The sequence below is a fragment of the Urocampus carinirostris genome, chromosome 15 (genome assembly GCF_059441175.1).
Source record: "Urocampus carinirostris isolate Australia breed hairy pipefish chromosome 15, RoL_Ucar_1.0, whole genome shotgun sequence".
NCBI classification, from domain to species: Eukaryota; Metazoa; Chordata; class Actinopteri; order Syngnathiformes; family Syngnathidae; genus Urocampus; species Urocampus carinirostris.
Genome location: NC_142363.1, coordinates 13,571,570 through 13,588,642, shown reverse-complemented (window position 1 = coordinate 13,588,642; position 17,073 = coordinate 13,571,570). Strand labels below are relative to the sequence as shown.

At 38.5% G+C, this 17,073-nt stretch overlaps 1 protein-coding gene across 1 annotated transcript in view; it reads left to right on the top strand.

The window, feature by feature from the left end:
• pak6 (p21 (RAC1) activated kinase 6) overlaps positions 1–17,073 on the top strand; it is a 49,238-nt gene that overhangs the window by 14,177 nt on the left and 17,988 nt on the right. Inside the window, exon 2 of the mRNA XM_088353980.1 lies at positions 8,432–8,687. Coding sequence (XP_088210106.1) covers positions 8,432–8,687 — 256 coding nt within the window. The remainder of the gene's footprint in view (positions 1–8,431; positions 8,688–17,073) is intronic.

Genomic DNA, 17,073 nt, shown 5'->3' with positions numbered 1-17,073 from the left:
TGGGGAGGAAAACCATACAGTCCATGTCAAATTGAAGAAAAAAAATCGGTTTAGATGTACCTTTAAGCCTGTTCAGAGGCCTCTGCAAGTCTGCATGCATTCCTTTTATTCAGTTTTACCATGAGTGCCCCTGCTTTCTACTTGACTTAAACTAGACCAGGAAACATCGAAAACTAACAAACATAAACGCGCCATAAAACTGTATTGACAAAAGAGGATTACCTCATCCTCACCTAGTACAGATAAACAGCACACTGAAAAAAAAAATCACTGCTGCTGCAGAGGATCCCAAATTAGATCAGAGTAGGCATGCTCGTGCACCAAACTAATCCCTCTGCACTGTCACCTGCAAACACGCTCACCGCATTAATGCAAGCGAGTCAACAACAATCGAGAAAAACAGAAATCAGGGCAAATAGTATGGGGTGGTGACGGTGGGGGAGAATCGTTAACTACAGCTCGGAGAGCGAACGTCGCGCTAATCCAATAGTTCCCTTATCTCCCTACCACTCATCCCATGGTTGCTCGGGGGTGATTTGAGCATGACAGGACGGGAAGCAGGCTTTCTTCTTCGTAGTGCCGTGCGGGGCAAACGTACGGAATGGCTGCTTGCATTTTGTTGTGGCAGGCTGACGATTGAACCTTGGTTTCTGTTAAGCCTGTGCGGTTGGTTACTTTGTTATATATTTCAAAGTTTGCACGCTGTATTAGGTGTTGTTTTGCAGTCAGGCATCACCGATGTGGAGGAATAAAAAATGCCAAAAAAACAAAACAAAAAAAATGTATTTTCTGACTAAAAAGCGCACCGAAAAATAACATTAGCCAGGAATTTGAAAGTGCGCCTTATAATCTAGTGCGTCTTATATACTGAAAATATGGTGAATAAAATTGTTATGTATGGTTACATTTAAATAATACTACATATGGTAACTGTTCTGCCTTTGAGAAACAGATAAACTGGTCTTCAAATGCCCTTTCGTGGGTAACATGTTGCTAAAAAGAAACAAGAGAGAAGTGCAGAATTTGGACGGCAGCTCAGACGGCAACTTTCAAATCCTCTTTTGTTTTTACTTTGGACAATAACCGTCTGTAGGTATGAAACTTGAATGAAGGTTTTCGTTTATGGTAATGTTTTATACAAAATTACATAATCTTGTTTGAATTGTTTTTAAATTGTATTGCATTCGGTAACTGTTCTGCCTTTGAGAAACATATAGAGTGGTCTTTGAGTTCCCTCTTGTGGGTAACATGGTAAACCAGATGTTATAGTGTTAATTTATGTTCAATGAAATAAAATGTTTTAATTTAATTGTATTTATTTCATTTTTATGCAACTGTAGCTCGTATTGGAGTTTTAATTCTATGAGCCTTATTGTTCAGTGTGCCTTACATGGGAAAAAAAATATCCCAAAATACTGTTTTTGGGGGGTGCGCCTTATAATGTGTATAATATTCCTTATAGTGCATAAAATGCAGTGATAAAAGGGAAAGTAAGAACATACAGGTCTGTCTCTCAAAAGCTAGACAAAAAAAAATCAGTGTTTCAATTTGGTGCGTATTCCCTGTAGTTTGTAATATTCTATCTGCTTTGTAGCACTCGTATTCTGTTTCACTATACACACAATTCAGCATCATCTTGTAGTCAAATATTGCACAGTGTCCCTTTACCAAAGCGCAACTATAGGCAGCACAAGCCGACAGTTAAGGTAGTTGCAACATAATCTGATTTCAAACCAACATGAGGGAAAGGAAAAACTAAAAAAAAAAATCCTGCATGAGGAAAAATGAGAAAACATGAGAATAGAATACAATAGAATGAAATGTAATAGAATAGAATAATCTAGTCTTTATTGCTATTGTTAACAAAGTAGTGAACATTGTTTGCAAAAGGTTTGGCAGGATAAGCAAGATATAAATGTAAAAAAGACAGAAAAAAAGGAAAATTAGATAGCAACATGTTTACAAGGTAGTGGAGACCGGTCTAAATTGTAAGAGCAATTTCTTTTCATAATAATAGTACAATGAAAAATATTGCATCGGAACAATAGTGCAGAGAAACTGTACATGAAGTACTGTAACTCCCTTCCAAGCCAACCAAGATGCAATGAATGTTGAGTGGGCATCGATAGACACATAACAAAAATGAACAGTACACATGAACAACAACTGAAATTGAATTTTGCAACTTATGTTTCTACTAATGTAATTTTGGAGGTGTTTAATTTTCATACATGCATGTTTTTATATATGTATTTTATATTTATTTTGGTGTTTTGGTTGCAAACCCCCTGCTCTCACCAAGAGCCTCGAAAAACCCTCCCCTCCAATGTTTTATTCTTCTGCGAAGTGCAGATGCAAATACCCAATACAGAACAATTCCACCATGACCTCATCGTCCCCGGCAGTAGCTGTCCGAGTACGGCCTCAGAACTTTGATAGATTCAAGATAAGCCACTGAGGCATGAGGTCAAGTCCCAACCGTTGTGGGTGGCAATGTGGCTGGGATGCATAATTTTTACAATGTAGTGTTCCCAGGTATCCCGAAGCTGTGCCTATTTACTTCGGTCAACAGTGGGTCGATTTTAGGATATTGAAGCTTGTAAATCGAAAATTGGCAACGAAACTTAGAAATAATTTTCTCTCCGTAGGAAAGAATCAACAAACTATGTATGCGTGAGTGTGTTTGAACTTGCTCAGTTCGTTTATATTCCCCATGGACGGGTTGCGGCGGTCCAGAATGAATAATGTATACACGAATGCGTTCCGGTACAGTTAAGTGAAGTGGTAAAGTACTCCACAATGCAGTAGTCCTATTTGTGTTGCTATCATCCGGCTATTGCTGACATAGTGGGCTTGCAACAGTTTGCATTTCACCCATGAGTAAATATTGATCGATCTGCTTGTAAAGGGATACATAGGCATTATCTGTAAATATTGGCTCAGGCAGTGTCAACATCTGCTTGTTCAACAGCTATCACAGCACTGCATGCACAACTGTAAAGGCGATCTCGATCTCTGTTGTGTCTCTTTTCTAAAATGGATACAAGTTTAATTCTCCTTTCAACCATGTATTTTGTGTTTTCCCCTGTTGTAGTGTATTGAGGGCCATAGTTTTTAGACTTCGCCCTTCATTGAAAATTGTACGGTTCAATCCTAAAGTGGAAAAACGCTGTTGTCTCTTGAAGCATTCGTGCAGCCTCTTTGCCTTCTGTGGAGCAACTTGACTCGTTCGGATTCATTAAAAATAAATATGAGAAAATGAGGTCGGTTTAACTCTGTAAAACCTGAAATATTGAATCTAAGGCTGTTTTGACGTAGCTATGTCCAATATTTATACTTAGGGATGGGCGAGTAGTGATACCAATACTTGGTATTGGTGCCGAGAGAAGCCCTGAAATAACTGATACAGTAATCCATCGTTTTTCACGGGGTTATGTTCCAAAAACAACGTGTGAAATCTGTGAAGTAGTAACTTTATTTTTGTGTGTTTGTACAATAAAATATTCCATTATACACTAAACCACAGAACAAACCCTTTTTACAGCTGCAAGCATTGGTTTAACAAATAAAAAGACAGTATTCTGAACCTGTACACATGTAAATACTCTCTAAGGAATGTTCAGACAATCAGAATGCAAACCACAATACATGATGAAAATCCCTGAAAGAGCGAGAACGTGACAGGGGAACTGTGTTCTCGCGTGCGATTACTTTGTCTTGAAAAAGCTAGTATCGACACAGATACCTATCTTTTATACGCTACTAATAATGGTAGCAGATACCAGTATCAGCTGCCTTCTAGTGACCATTCAAAAATAAGGAAATTAAGATTAAAGGAACGGTTAATTTCCATGAAAATAAAAACATGTGTAAGGAAAAATAATCCAAAAAAAGGGCTCTCCATGAAGATTTTTGTCTTTTTGCGGAGGCATGGGAATTTTTGGTACCTTTGGTATTCATACGTGGTTTTGGTATTGATAACTACTCAAAACTGCATTACGGGCATTGTTTTGAACAACCCTATTTACATGCTATATTTACCCTATTTTGTTAAATTTGAACTCAATTTTTCTAGTGCAATTAGAAAAAATGAGCAACGTTCATCCGACATTGTGCCAATCCTGTTTCTCTGTTGGTTCTCTCCTATTTCTCTCTTTCTCTTTCCCTCTCTCTCTCTGTCTCTCTCTCTCTCTGTCTCTCTCTCTCTCTCTCTGTCTGTCACGGTTGCCATGGCGCCCAATTGAAACTCTGTCAACGAGTTTCAGCTGGTGTCAGTTTCTCCCCAATAAACTGTGAGTAACGTTACGCGAGTGGGTTCTGCTTCCTGCTTTCTGTGCTGGTACCTGACACTGTCTCTCTCTCTCTCTCTCTCTCTCTCTCTCTCTCTCTCTCTCTTTCTCTCTCTTTCTCTCTCTCTCTCTGTGTCTCTCCCCTCTGTCCTATTTCTTTTGACCTTACCTTATTTGGTCACTCACTTCTGGGTTCAATTTTCCGACTGACAGCTGGGTTCACTGTTTTGATCGGCTTCCTGTTAGGACTCTTCCTTGTCCCTTTTCTTCCTTGTCTCCTTAGCTCTGTGCTAGTTTGTAGTTTTTCAAGTCACATCCCAAGCACTCTGTTTCAGCCTTTTGTATTTCCAGTGTACTGAACACTTCCTGCCTTTGACGATTACCGCCTGAGAAACTCTCCCTGAGTGGGTTTCTGTCAAATATGGCAGAAGGAATACAATATTCACATGACAGAACCATCTAGTATCGGCCAAGTCAGGCAATTGAGTATTTGAGAAAGAATTGAGAAGATGGTAAAATAAATACGGAACATTTTCTGCCAGTTGGGCACTGTGTCGTATACAAAAAATACACACAAATATTTATTATATTTCAGTCCAGAAAGGCACGATGTTTATCAGTACAAAAATAAAATACAAGTCGATACCGTCGCCACTTTGACCTATTGACAGCCCAACATCCTTGTGAGGACGATTTGAATTTAGCACAATATTGTGTACATAGGCCGAGCAAACATCTATCCATGCACGCTTCACTTAGCATATTAGCCTCGTGATTGAATTATCCTTGGAGGGTGACACTTCCCTTCACGCCAAGCGTCCCACCCACCCAACTGCACCCCCCATCCTGCTATAATCCGCCCTTTTTCCCCCTCCACCAGCATAACCGAGCCGTGACGGCCAGCATGTCACGTTTGGCTCTTCGACGGGCAACGTCGATGCCGATTAAAGGCCTGCTGGTTCGAGGGCGTAGGTGGGGAGTGTAGAAGCGGCCAACGTGATTGCCCGCTGAGTGGCGAAGGAAAGCAAAACTCATTTCCTTTAATCCTGTTTGTAAATATAGACAGGCCCAGGCTTCAGACATTGTTCATGGCACATGAAGGGTTGTATGCGAGAACAGGAGTAGTCACTGTAATTCATGATGTGCATTTAATAAATAACGCAGCAATGCACCATGTATTAACGACTGTGGAGTTAGAAAATTGTATCGATAAGAACATTACTCGATGCAGAGAAAAGTAATTTCTTTCCAGGAACGCGTTCCTTTGTAACACATAAGTGCGAACACTGATCGTGATACATTACTGAAATGATGATTACATAAGGAGTAGAGTGAAGTGTACGGTTAGCCCAAGGTTACATTCCATGCAGGATTAAATACAAGCCCCAACGCAATCACGGACACGCGTGCCATTAATCGGTAGAGAGTATGAAATGGTTTTAAAGGCGTTATGAAGGATATCCTACCTTAGAATGCTGTGCGTGTGTGGTGTCGTGCACTTGTTTTTAGCGTTGATGTACAGAATGCCCGTGGGCTCATGCCAATCCAGCGACACGCTTGTCAGCAAAAGGGCACAGAGAATGAATAAGCCTTAATTGAGCACACATCCTTCATTACACATCTGCTTACAAACGCATCCCTTCTTCTCCGAGCCCCCCAAGAACCAAAGTTGGAGTTTGCATTGTGCTTGATGAAGCACATACATGGAAAATTATGTTTTTTTATAACATTATTGGATGACTGCTGCGTGAGTTTGTTTATACCAGGGGTGCTTAGACTTTTTCAGCGTTTTTCTTTTTTTATTTGTGAGGCATATTGATAAACTCCACTCATACATTTTACGATTTTACACTTCCTTTGGACTCCTTATCATTAAATATCTTTTACATCTTAAACAAAAAAAACACAAATAATTGTAATAAACCACACCTTTGGTCGACAACATTCGGAGTTCTCCAATTTGCTACTGCTGCTAAGCAACATTGATGTCTTTACTGAAGTGCTGCATTTGACTGCAAGATTGCAGCGTGTCCCAACAAATACATTGCAATGAATACTTTCCCGTTATCTACGAGTAATACCTCAGTGATTCACCAGTAGATTGCCATCTATGTAATGTGCACCTCTAGTTTATGCCTTGTGATGTATCAACTTGAACCATGCCTGTATTATTTTTTTCTTGTCCATGAATTTATAATGTTTTTTAAATCCACGACTTAAATACACTGATTCTGACGATGTACATTAATCATTTTAGGTGAATTGTGTGTGACAAAAAAAATGTTGTCACGATACATTACAACAAGCACATGTCCATAATATCAAAGGAATTATATTTAAAAAAAAGACAAGCACAATAGCAGGAGGGCTCAAAGATTTCCACCTTGGGAGGTACTATACTTACAAAATGAGCAAGTCAAAACCCACCACTACCCCCCATGGTTCTTTGTACATTAATTAGTTACACAAAAAACTGAAAGATTCTGGGGCAGTGGATCATCCTAATTTATGAAATGCTTACATTGTTTCCTAATGCATGCTTTAATAAATCCTATAGGTTTATCAAAATTAAAGTACGTAATACAAAATTCAAATAATAAGAAGTTTTTATGTCGTGACTCAATTCCAGTCGCTCTTGTCATTGCCAATCCTTTTGTCAAAGAAGTAATAATTGACACTGTGCAGCTTGTGCTGCAGTTTGTTAAATTGAATACAATTAAATACCCAATAATCAATCTATTTGAATAAATGTAACTATGATATATGCAGGTATCTACATGTACATTTTATGTTTGATTTTGTATTTAATCATTAAAGGATTATTTTCATAAAATTGGCTTTGAAACACTCAAAATGAACGCAAAATATCATATATAATAACTCTCGCTCTCTGTCTCTCTCTCTCTCCCTCTTTCTCACTCTCATTTAATTATTTACATATTCATTTATTTAAAGTAACTTTAATTTTCCAAACACACCACAATATCTTAATCATTTTCTTTACTTTTTAAACAGGAACCCAAACAGATTTCTACAATCTAAAACACCCAAAGATGGGACTGATTTTTGATTTTTCTTTTCATACAAAACAACAATTTCTATTTCTGTTTTTTTCAAATTACAAGAAAGCGGTTCTACTTTTTTTGTATTTGTTAAAGTAATTTTAATTAAATGAGTCATTTTTTGATTGATTGTTGACGTAATTAATAATAAAAAAAACATTATTGATTTACACGTGCATTCTGGTCATGAATTTATATCTATTTTGCATGACGTGATGCTCTCCTCGAGAGACCTGACATTATTGCCCGCCATCTTGCTGCTACGACTACTCCCACAAACCAAATACCTTGTGAAAAGGTTGGGCAAAAATAATGATGCGGTTTGGTCACTTTGAAAGTCCGTAATTTGTATTTTTCCTTGTGCTTTGTAGCACTCATTTCCATCCTGCATTTGACTGTTATTGTGAGTACGTCCCAACAGACAGAACTAATTCTGCACTCGATTGGTAGATCATTATTGGCGTAATGACAATTTTTTTTTATCCCATCCTACTCAACCTTACTCTCTAGCAACAATACAATGTGTAAAACCGGAGACAGATATGGACATGACTCTTTAAAGTACAATTCACCCTTTTTCGAAAAGGCAAGTAAAGATATCGAATGGAAATATTTGAGCAGATGCCAGGCTTTTTTTTTTTAGTTATCGTCTTTGCCGTGGTTAACAATACCAGTATTGCCTAATATTAAGGAATAGTAATTTGCCAATAAATAAATGTGATGCTAAAGGAACAGTGTTTAGTATTACTGCCTCCTCTTGGTGAAAGAAAACCCTTTAATTCAGTAAAAAACAAAAACATGGATTTAAATACTAGGCAAATATACATGGACTATCATCCCAATGTTAATGTTTATGAAAATCTCTGAAAAGATTTTAGATCCTTTTGTTAATTTGCAAGTCCTTATGATTTAAAATAAGACCCTTTGGAAGCCCCTGCTCACTAAAAAATAACCCACATGAACTTGCACTTCTAAATCTCTGTATTAATGCAATGATAGAGAATGTTTATTTGCATATTTTTCTTCTATTTACATGATGTTTATCAACTCTGATTCCACTCAAAAATGTTCTTTTCACAGGGATTTTTTAATCTTTGGACACGGGCAGGCTGCCTCCCTGGTGGTTGTGAGGATGTTTCGCAAGAAAAAAAAGAAGAGGCCTGAGATATCGGCACCAAAGAACTTTGAACACCGGGTCCACACCTCTTTTGACGCACAACAAGGCTGCTTCGTGGGCCTGCCCACTCAATGGCAGAGCCTGATTGAAAACCTGCGCAGACCCAGGCCCATGGTGGACCCTTCCAGGATTACAGAAGTGGAGCTGAGGCCCAGGAAGGTAGGCCGATTACACCGATTTTGGCCGTTACCACCAGACAAAAGTCTCCTTCCTCATCGCAACTTCCCCTTCTACCTCTCTTGTAAGGGCAAGACAAGTCCTCTAGGAATTGGGAACTTCTCTTCCGCCTCCTTCTTTGCTTTGCGTTGGAATAAGACAGTGGGCCTCCTTGTGAACATGCATTGCTAGTGCATTGTTTCCAACATTTTTGGAGCCAAGGCCCGTATTTTTTCATTAAAAAAAACCCTTGAGGCACACAATCCGTCGAAAAGCTTAATAAATTGTGCTTGGAATCAGTTTTGTTTTTAAAAAACTCAAATTATTTTTAAGTTTTTCTTATCCTTTGTGGTTACTGTGGCTCAAGAAGTCTCATCTCATCTCATTAACTACACCGCTTATCCTCAGTAGGGTCGCGGGGGTGCTGGAGCCCATCCCAGCAATCATCGGGCATTGGGCAGGGGACACCCTGAACTGGTTGCCAGCCAATCGCAGGGCACACGGGGACAGACAACTCACTCGCTCATTCACACCTAGGGACAATTTGGACCGGCCAATTCACCTGAAATGCATGTTTTTGGAATGTGGGAGGAAACCGGAGTGCCCGGAGGAAACCCACGCAAGCACAGGGAGAACATACAAACTCCGCACAGGAAGTCTGGAGCTGGATTTGAACCCAAGACATGAACTGTGCCGCACAAGCGCTAACCACTGCCCCGCCGTGCTGCGGCTCAAGAAGTAATACAGGTTATTAATAATTTTTCCGTTTTTTTAGGATTTTACTTTATTTTAATTTTTCAAGTTTGTCTTCATTTTTATTCCGCTTTTTAAAAAGGAAAACAAATCTTAAAATTAATAAGAATTATCTGTCAGTAGAACAAAATCATTTTTACTGTTTTATATGTATATTTTTTTTTTACTAAAAAAAGAAATAATAACTAGATTATGTGCAATATTTTCACTTCATCTTAACAGATTTATCAAACACTAAATATATTTCCCTGTACTACCTCATGAACAGATACATATTATATCGAACAGGAATGCTAAATGGACAGAAGGACAAATAAAAATGTGGCAAAGAGCCAAGGACCATATTGATGGAATCTTGAAAATGTTTTTTTTATGTAAACCAAGTTACACATTCAGTTTTTCCATATTTTCCTTAACATATTTCTGTTCCTCCAAATATATTTTATATAGCTGATGTTATATTTTACTAGTTAATTTGTTGTTGTGCTCTGTACAGCCCTTTGAGATGTTTTGTGATAAAAGGCTATACAAATAAATATGACTTGACTTGACTTAAATGGCACAAATTGAACCTATGCCCTGCGACTGGCTGGCAAACGGTTCAGGGCTCCGGCACCCCCGCGACCCTACTGAGGATAAGCGGTGAAGATAATGGATGGATGGAAAGTGAACCTAGTGAAAAGCTAACAATTAATTTACAATATCATCAAATAAATAAAGTAATATTTTCCTAGTGCTCCATAAGTAATCGTGAATTTACAACACAAGACGCATTTCCTCTATGTTAATTGAACATGAACATTGAATGAAAGAATTTGATATTATTCATGCACCATCGGTAGACTACAGTAAATATTTTGACAAAAGTTGGCTAAATTGACTAAAAAAAGGATCATAAGGGTACATAAAGAAAAACTATAGAAAAGGAAATTTATATAGGAAATATAGGAATTTGCTGCTACCTACTGGTATGGATATATGATAATTACTTGGCTGATCCTTGGAAAAAAGCACACATACTTAACAATGGGCTGCTTTTTGCAAAAATAAATTTGACCTGCAGTGCTCTAGACAAAGTCTCAGAACACAAGTGAGTCCCGGTCCACTGGTTGAAAAACACTGTGTGAGAGTAAGAAGCAACACAGAGGGTTAGAGAGTGTAATCGGATTGCGAAAACCTGCATTGCTAGGGCAAGGAGCAAAACCTAGGGGTAGGGAAGGGAATGGGATTGAGTCAAAGTCTGGACTAGTCACTCACCGCTTCTTCCTGTATCGAATTGCGCAAGCCCCGCTCGATGCTACTTAAAGTTATGGCTGTCTCGAAAAAAAATGATACTAAAACCAAACGACTGCTCCCTCGCTGATATTTTTGCTCTCTTGTCTGTTGGGCTAACGACTCTGCTGAGCGCGGTGGTTGTAAAATGTGGAACCCTTGTCGGCAATTGATAACAAACTATGTGTCACCTGACAGGTGTAAAACTCAAGTCATAAAAAAGGAAAGCAAAGGAGAGGCCAACGGAGAAAACACTTGTTTGCTTTCTGGTGCTTTTAGCGGACAACTAACGCTAATTGGCACTTTGCATAATGTGAACCGTTATGTTCCATTAAGGCTCATTAATGGTAAGCACATGGGTCACTGCCTTGTTGGTGCCCTTAAGCACCAGGAAGCCCCAGAGGTTGGCAACCCAAAATGTTGAGAGAGCCATATTGGAAAAAAACATCAGCTGCAAAAAATTAAAAGCTTCATATAAGTCTTGTAAGGAGCAAAAAATACAACATATATCCACCATACACATCTATATTCATTGGAAAACATTAGGAATATTTGTTTCATGTTTGTCCTCCTACAGAAACTATATAATTTTACATTATCAAACATTTTGGAAAAAGCGCCAGGAAGCCACTAGGGAGTGCCAAAGAGCCTAATTCGGCTTCAGAGCCGCTTGCTGCTGACCCCCGAGTTAGCCCCGATCCTTCATGAGTAGCTTGTAGACCAGTTACCAAAATAACTCCCCAACACTTGAAAAACAAAATGGGGTAAAATATGGACCAATCCATTCCTTATAGCTTTCTGGGTTGTTTTGTACAAAGCTACTCCATTTTAAAAAAAATGTTAGACAAAATGAGCCAGTTTTTGGCTAGCTTTTTTGTTACAGAATGATCCACGTTTTAGGGTTGCGTTAAAGCAGGGATGTTAAACATACAGCCTGTGGGCCAGACCTTGCCTGTTGGATGATTTTACCAATACATTTCTGTGGACGTCAAAAGATAAGTGAGCCTCTAGGTCTCCAGGTCAATAGATGATCACTGACTTTTAAATGTTCAAAAAGTGGAAGTTGCTTTTGAGCCCAATAAAACAACTACAGTAATTGATACGTAGGGCAGCACAGCAGAACAGTGGTTAGCTTGTGTGAGGCACAGTTGTGAGGTCATGGGATCAAACCTTCTTGGGTGGAGTTTGCATGTTCTCCCCGTGCTTGTGTGGGTTTCCTCCGGGCACTCCGGTTTCCTCCCACATTCCAAAAACATGCATGTCAGGTTAATTGGCCAGTCCAAATTGTCCCCAAGTGTGAATGAGCGAGCGAATTGTCTGTCCCTGTGTGCCCTGCGACTGGCTGGCAACCAGTTCAGGGTGTCCCCTGCCCACTGCCCGAAGATAGCTGGGATGGGCTCCAGCACCCCCGTGACCCTACTGAGGATAAGCGGTGCAGATAATGTATTCATGCATGCATTTTCAAACTTGTACGACAATTATGGCAATTTTAGCTCCCACTTGAATTTGTATAATGTGGTGAGTTGGGTCAGGTGTAAAACTGCATTCACTAAACTGTTAAAATATACCAGGTAAAGCATTTAATGTCAAAAATCATTGTTTCCATTGTTTGTGAATACATGTGTTATGCTTAAAAAAGATCCCCTGTAATCCAGGATTACAATATGTAGGATAGTCTATTGAAGTAGGCTGAATGGTAAAGCTTACTTATGTAGGTTTCAGATCAGGGGATGTTATAATGATCGTTCATGCAGCCGTTTGAAATAAACATGACTTGAATTACTACGGTAAAGCTAAAAATTGACATCCTTTTACTGATCCAGCTACGCCTGAGAACAGAAAGTCTGTTTGACATACCTGTTGTACAAATATATTTTTTTTAATTTTTGGGTACTTATTATAACAACCTAATAGGTTAAGTCATGGGTGGCTCCATATTTAGCCCAAAGTAGGTTATTGTTGACCTAACTGTTTTTACTGTGAATTGATGTAATTTTCTGTAAAATTCTGAAATATACAAAATGGGCTCAAACCATATAAGCAAGTCTATTTCCCAAATTGTTGTAAGGAATCATTAACATGATAAATGTCTTAGCATAAATGATAATTCTAGATAATGATAAGCGTTGTCACTAAGAAAGTATCTACTTGTAGAAAAACAGTGGGCAAACACATTTTCATGTATCACCGTGAGATCGGTTTTGAGATTCTATCGGTAAATACAAAAAACAAAATTAATAACATCTGACTTTTTGACAATTTTTTTCACCAAAAGAGCCTTGCGACTCAAAAGGTTTACCCGCCCCGGCTGTAGAATCATCCTATAATCATAGTACATTTGTTTCACGGCTCATGGTTCCCGGAACCCTTAATCCCCAATTTCAGTTTAAAGTACCTCCTGGGAAAGTACCTCCTGGTGCTGCCCATCCCTCTCCGGGCAGTTTTTGAGGTGAGGTTTGTACCCCAACATGAATACTGGTTTCCATGGTTACCAGTAGCAGGAGAAACCTCCTGATCTGTCTCAGATACACCACCTTTAGTGTTTTTTTGCCCATGCTATTATCTCCCTTTTGTTGGCTAGTCAAATATATGGCTTGTTCACCCTGCTGTGAAGGGCAGCATCTCGGAGTCACTTCTTCCCTGTAGATGTCGAAACTGATGTCTGAGTTTTTCCGTGTCTTTGCGTAGGTTTTAGATCAGGGGATGGTGTCATAATAGTCTATGGTTTGCAATAATCTGTGCAGCCTTTTGAGACTCCTTGTGATTAAGGGCTATACAAATAAACATGACTTCACTTGAATTGACTTCATCATCCGGTCACCATTGTTTTCCGGTGTAAACTGTATGTCACTTAGTTTACTTAGTTCGAAAGTTTACTAAGTAACAGCGCACACCACAACCCGCACGTCTATCGGTTCTTCACTATCCCTATATTTCGCAATGGCGTCGGGAAACTTGATTCTGAAATCTGTGGCCCATATTTGGATCAGATTTTCTGCTGCTTTTTTATTGCTCCCTGGTTGAGTTGCTCCATGAAATGCCTCGCCTGCCAGCATTTTACATCAAGCTGCTATTTGCTGCGCTGTCCCAGGGCGGATGTCTTTGCAAAATCAGTACTTGTGGCCCAGTCTCTTTAGACTAACTAGGGCAGGGGTGGGATGCATTGGGTTAATAATTTGGCTGAGGGAAAAATATTTCCTGATTGATTTGATTTTTGTGTGATAACCAACAGTCAAGAAACTGATATTTTTGCATCTTTACATATTTATTTATTTATAGTAACTGTAATTTTCCAAACACAGCACAACATTTTGTTTACTTTTCAAACAGGAACCCAAACGGCTTTCTACAATCCCAAAAAACTAAAAATGAACCATAAACAGGTCAAAATGGACTGATTAAAGTTTTTTTTCATACAAAACTACAACCTTCATTTTTTTTCTAATTACAAGAAAATTATCCCACTGTTTTGACTTTTTTCAAGTCATTTTAATATAACGAGCCATTTTTATTGATTGTTTGGTGGTAAAGAGTTTATACTGAAGGATTGAATTGAATTTGTCTTTATTGCCACTTATATCAACGTTGTGAAAACCTTGTATGCAACAAAATTAGACATGGCTCTCCAGGGTAAACACGTAATAAAGACTGTAAAGAGGAAAAAGATAAAAGGCTGTCAATATAAATAGGCTAAACTTAATTTACAATGCAATGCTTAGAGAATGCCCTATGTTATAATAACATCATGTTTATGAATGAAAAAGAACAGTGCATGGTAACGATCGCAACAGAAATCCCCCAAAAAGTCACAAGGTATATTTTTTCACAGTTGCGTGCAATAAAATTTGGCAGCAACAAAAAAAAGGTTAAAAAAAAGTTGCAAGATATGTTTTCACAGTTTTGTGCGCTTGTTTAGGGTGGTGATGGCCCTGTCTTTGAGCCGGTGTGTCCTTGTTTTGAGGGACCTGTAGCAACTACCAGGTGGCAACAGGTCAAAAAGGTGGTGGCTGAGGTGGGAAGAGTTATTTAAAATGCTGATGGCCATGTCGCGGTAACACAAGGCGACAATGTCCTCTGGAATGGGCAGAGAGCAGCCGATGATCTTCTGGGGTGTGTTGATTACTCTATGTATGTTTTTCCTAGCATACGACACAGTTGGGTTATTTTGTTTTTACAAAACTACCCAAATATTTTGAGTTACTTTGAATAAACAATTTGTTTTGTACTAAAAAGTTTGATTTTGTGTTTGAGTTTGAGGTAGGATCAGTATACTGTTGACTCTATCAACAGTATACTGATTCTACCCAGTGTTCCCTCTAAGCTGTGCGCGTGCGCAATTGCGCACTGCTCGCACATTCTCAGCGCACAAGAAAATCTAGCCAGCGCACAAAAATGAGGGCTCAAAATAACTAATTAAGAAGCGACTCAAGTCAAAGTTACAGTGCATGAAGGTAAAAATACACAGGTTCCCCTGACGTTGTGTCCTAAATGCGTTATTTTGAAGTCGAGACGAAGGAGAACGAAGTTGAGTAAAGTTACTAGAGTTTATCGGGGAACCAGCTTCTTCGGCTCGGCTCACTAAAAGGAACCGGCTCTTTTGGGTCCTAAACGGCTCTTCGGGTTGTTTTTGCTTCTTTAATCCCAACATGACCAAATATTATGTAAAATTATGCACAAAATGACTTAAAGGAAGGGGGAAATAGAACAAAAAAGAAAAAAATACCAAAATGAAAAAGTTTTGAAAAGCTGAGAAAAAAAGAAACAAAAGGAAGAGAAAAACAAAGGAAACATTTAGAAAAAAGCCAGAAAAAAAGAAAAGAAAGAAATGTAGGAAAAAAGTAAACAGAGAACAAAAATAAAAAAGTAACAGCTCGGAAAAAATAAACACAATGAAATTTTTTTAAAAGAATAAAAATAAAGTAGAAAAAAAGACACGGAAAAAAGAAGAAAAAGTTTGTGTTGCATTCAAATAATTTCCAATAATATCAAGTGAATCTTGTTGCCAACATTGTACTTCCACTAAAAAATGTGATTAAGTACAGTTCTGTATCTTACAACCGACTAAATAAGCCCCCAAAAATGTTAATATCATGCGACAAAATATATCAGGAAATAAAAAGAAATGGATATCTTGTGAAAGAATTGTAAGAACAAACGATGTTTGTAGGCCGTAAAACCTTTGCAATAGTACATGAGTCAATTCATTCAAAAGAGAAAAATAATTTTGCATTGCCGGAAACTCAGCAAAATGTAACTTGATGTCAAGTTTTGGACATGTTTGATAATTAATTATCTTGCCACTCTTGGGATTATGGTTGCTCACTGTTGTTTCAAGCGCTGCTCACCGACTTTGAGTGAACGCTCAGACCCGTGGAAAATTAGGGGGAACATTGATTCTACCTCAAACTCAATGGATTATTTTTGACCCAACTAATTTTAAAATATATCAGGTTAGTTTTTATCTTGAATTTAGAAAAAACAATTTCAGTTTAAATATTGTTAGTAGGAATTTCACAACAATAAAGGAACACTGCACATTATGTAGTGCCTCTTAGTGGTGAAAACCCCATAATTGATATAGAACAGTATTGATTTGAAAAATAAGGAAAAAAACAAATGAACTATCATATACATGTGAATATTGGTCATGAATTTATATGTATTTTACTTAACATTATGCTCTCCTCGAGGGACCTCACAACATTGCCTGCCATTTTGCTGCTACGGGTACTTCCACAAACCAAATACCTTGTGAAAAGCTTGGGTAAAAAAAAATGATGCGGTTTGTTCACTTTGAGTCTCCGTAATTTGTATTCTTACTTGTGCTTTTAAGCACTCATTTTCAGCTGCACTAGTCAATACAGCGATACCTAGTAGTCAAATATACACAGTGAAACCACTTGATTTTGTTTTTAGGAGCACGTATTAGTCTTAATATACAGTAAGAGCTGCTTAAAGATGGTCAGCAAGACCCCTGGCCGTAGGTCAGGCACCCAACCTTTGTAAAATGTTCTTCGTGACAGGGTGATGGTCTCACCTTTCTTGGAGGCGCAAGGCAAGTTGCCATCCGATCTTACTCCCGGATGAAGTGCACAAATGCATTCAGACACAACCAAGCGTGACTCTGCCCTCAAAGTGACTAATAGGACACCACACGCTCTGTGTTAGTGTTGTAACAGCAAAACATCTTCCAGTTGTCTCGTTTTCTTGTCAAGGCAGGCTAGGGTCCTTCGCCTCAACACGCTTTTGGTTCAGTAAATACCATCCAAGTCCTCTTACTGTGTGTTTTAAAGTGCTTCAGTTGCTCCACCCGCTATCTTTTAACTATTGTCGGAAGCCACCGGGGGATTTAGTTTGAGTCGAT